This window comes from Sphaeroforma arctica (assembly GCF_001186125.1).
Source record: "Sphaeroforma arctica JP610 unplaced genomic scaffold supercont1.3336, whole genome shotgun sequence".
Classification (NCBI taxonomy): domain Eukaryota; class Ichthyosporea; order Ichthyophonida; genus Sphaeroforma; species Sphaeroforma arctica.
Window position 1 is genome coordinate 1 of NW_014037222.1, and position 3621 is coordinate 3621.

Consider the following 3621-nt stretch of genomic DNA (forward strand, 5'->3'; position numbering starts at 1 on the left):
ATATAATGACCTTTCAATTATATATATACATGCACGTATGCTCTCATTTTCATGTATTTATAAGCTTATGTTTCATTGTATATTTGCTTTTAAATACTTAGATCATACGTCTGTGGCTCTGTGCACGGACACACGAAAGAGGAGTCGGCTGTCAAAGTGCGGATAGATCCCTATCAGTTATATATTTACACTCTTTTTGTGATTTCTTGAAACATCACAAAATTCCAATCAAAAAGCGGTACGCTACCAGGTTGCTTTGTAAAAATATTTTCTGGTTGACTACCCTGGTTTCCACATCTTTAAAAAAAAAACCCCCTCCTACCTCCTGGCTGTACGTAGTGGTACGAAATTCAGAATACATATTCTAAAAATGTACTAAAACACAATATTGGCCAAAAGCCGACTAGCCGCCAAAATTAAATATGTACATGCCTTCTTTTGCTGTACAGAAAAATGTACTTTTTTACAAGATTATAATTACCTGTATGCGCTCTTGATCACCAGGTAATATTTCATAAGTATATATCGTGTGGTTGTCCTCTGGTGTTATTTATTCATGTATTTATATGTATAAATACATACATGTATATCAGGTATATGTATATGTATGTGTATGTGTATGTGTATGTGTACATGTATATGCATATTATTGAAGAACTACCCACAGACCGAAGTATTGTACAAAATAAACAAGTTTGTAGTTTCTACTTTCCTATGTAGTGTTGTAGAGCTCAGAGGACCATCAATAACACAATTACACGCGGCAAAAAAATTGGGTGCCCCTCATCTTAGGACAACCTTTTCAGCCATTATATATGTATACTCTTCTTTGGGGACCAAAAGGGATAGCTGTGTCCTTTTTTCAAGCTGATCTGTATTCAATAAACGGCAGGTTTGTTCGAATGTTACAGGATTCATGTCAGTCATTGAATTCACTTGCATCCGCATATAGACTGTCCGCACATGGACTGTGATTGATGCCACAAATAGCTGTTTCTATTGTGAGTGACTGTGAGACTCGGTTCTGCGGGTAACTAATTTCCTACACCAAGCTTACACATCAGTATAGATATCGAAAGTTTGTATACATATACACACATCAAAATATATTTCATTGACTCATATACATCTAAATAAATATATGTGTGTATAGATTCCTCTCCAGTCTGTTAGTATGTCGCGGTTTTCAGCGCTCCAGCTCGAGAACGTGCAACCAGACCAGCCTCTCAAATACACACAAAACAATGCAAAACAATGCAGTCAGCCAGTTGAAGTGCAGGCTACTACTATGCTCAATAAAGGAACACAAACTATTGCTAGAACGCTCGAAAGCAATACCGATGTATCAAAGATTTGTAGTCAATCTCGCCAAACCGATGGCAACCACCCAATAGCGGCACTTAATTCGGGATTCGATACACCGGAAAGAGACAATACAAAGCTAGATACACATGCAAGCGACACGACAGAGGTTGTAGGAGGGGAAGGGGTGACCGGATCACTCACCGACCGCATGCTAGGCACTGTGCAGGCCTTTTGCACTGTCCACGGGTTGAAACAGAACGACTACGAAGGCAAAGCGTACCACATTCCGGTGTTTACACCCCACGTGCGCATAGTTGATGTGGATAGCGCCCACGCCTTAACCCTGGCGGTGACTGAGATTGACAAAGCATTAGACTGTGGGGATGTGAGAGCCAGGGTCATGTCTGTGGACTGTGAAGGGGTGGAATTAGGGCGGAGGCGAGAGAGCAAGAAGGGGCTGAAGGGCGTGTTGACACATGTGCAGCTGTGCGTCAGCGGCGTACGGAGACCGACACACATGCACCCATTCAGCGAACCCAATCCATTGAACGACAACACTCGGTATGCTGCGAATACCTCGCACAATACAGATACGCTCAGGCAAATCAATGCATCGAACGACAGGACTGCGTGTGTCGCGAATAGTTCGGAGCACTCGGCCCTAGACACTGTGTACATCTTCTATGTGCACGTGTACCCAGAGTGTGTGCCTGCGCTGGATTCCTGGCTGTCCGATGTGTCTGTTCTCAAGGTGTTCTGGGACCTGCGCCTGGACACCGACGCGCTCTACCACCAGGCGGGTATACAGGTGAAGTATGCGATGGATCTGCAGCTGATGGATGTGCTGTACTGCCGTAAGTACCGGACGATGAATGTACGTACCAGACGCTCCATGGATAAGGCTGTGGTATTCTACCATGTGCGAGAGGCTTTGGCCCAGGGTGTGTGGGAGCGTTTCCATGGGAATGGTGCTCGCTTGTCGGAAAAGGAGCAGAGTGCCACGGATAGTAGAAGTCGTTTTGAGATATTGGATAGCAAGGTGAAGGCTGAAAATACAGCCGACAGCGACGAAGCTCGCTCATTGAGGCGTATTGAGAGTGCTACGGACTGTGAACCGAGTGCGATGATCAGTGATACCAGTAGAGCAGATTTGATGTCGAGTGATCTAGCTACCAAAGGTCTGTCGCATACCGACACACACGGAGGAGGCGAGCATGTCAGCTGTGACATGACCGCGGATACAGTGTCAGATACAAGAGAAAACAAGGCTGACGGGAAGACTTTGGACGTCAATCAGCCTATATCAATGAAGGTACAGCAGATACGCGAAGACATTACGAGCACAATGAGTAGGCTAGCCATACAGGAGGGGCAAGCAGGACCCCACAGTGACCTGATAGTGACCACCAGTGGGGGTACTGGGGTCGACTATGCTTCTGTAGCAAATACCCGGAAGGATGTGCGCTCAGACTCCGTAGGGGAGGGTGATACCGGGAACCAGAAGACACTCAGAGATCTCAATTCTGTGGATCTAGATCCAGATTCATATCTAGATCGCAGTGTCGAGAACTGGTGGCTGTGCTTCGGCACCCACCCCTTACCCGCCAGCGCCCGCAGATACGCGGCGTTTGACATTGTGGCGATACACGGTCTTTGGACTGTACTGATACAGAAGGTGACACTCAAAGACGTCGAGAAGTGTGCCAGGCGGTCGGCCTATGATCTGCAGTACTGGCGGAGTCTCCGTGGGTCGCGTACGGGTGGGAGATCTACGCGCGAGGATTCGAAGCTGCCGGGGCTGCACCAGTGGTGAGGTGATGGACTGCTCTAGGTAGGTACGCGGTGGGGTGCAGCAGATGTCAGCAACGAAGTATAAGGCAATGCCACGGAAACGACAACTCGCAAGGTGATAGGCGTATACCTGCATCAAGGGTGTGTACTAGTGATGGCAGGCGTTTATGTTCGTCGGCGAGACGTTTCGCATGTAGCTTACGGTTGTTCAACAGTCTGAGCAAGTACGATCGCGTGCACGTGGGCAGTACGTTCGGGAGGATTCTCAGCTAATATGGCTACGCCATTGCCCATGGACTACTTATTTCGTCACTGACGACCCTGGGAAATGACGGGGATCTGAATGGCAAACCAGAACTGTAGCAGTTAGACGCATAGTACTGGCCACTATGTGATGCATGTCCCTCGTAAGCGTTGCGAGAAGAAGCTCAGGAGGTTATTAAAGAGGTCGAGAGTGGGGAAGAAAATAAATCCAAACAGCTAGATACTATACCATCTTAATTTTTACGCGTGCGTATATATATA

General features: G+C 46.8%; 1 protein-coding gene across 1 annotated transcript; it reads left to right on the forward strand.

Moving 5' to 3' along the window:
* Positions 1 to 526: 526 nt before the first annotated feature.
* On the forward strand, positions 527 to 3578 carry SARC_13476 (hypothetical protein). Its single transcript, XM_014292394.1, has one exon. It carries the CDS (start codon positions 1175 to 1177, stop codon positions 3116 to 3118), a length of 1944 nt encoding a protein of 647 aa, XP_014147869.1. The 5' UTR covers positions 527 to 1174; the 3' UTR covers positions 3119 to 3578.
* Positions 3579 to 3621: the final 43 nt, after the last annotated feature.

Bases quoted from the DNA above. Each gene is read 5' to 3' on its own strand.
- SARC_13476 (XM_014292394.1), top strand. From the start codon at position 1,175: ATGTCGCGGTTTTCAGCGCTCCAGCTCGAGAACGTGCAACCAGACCAG.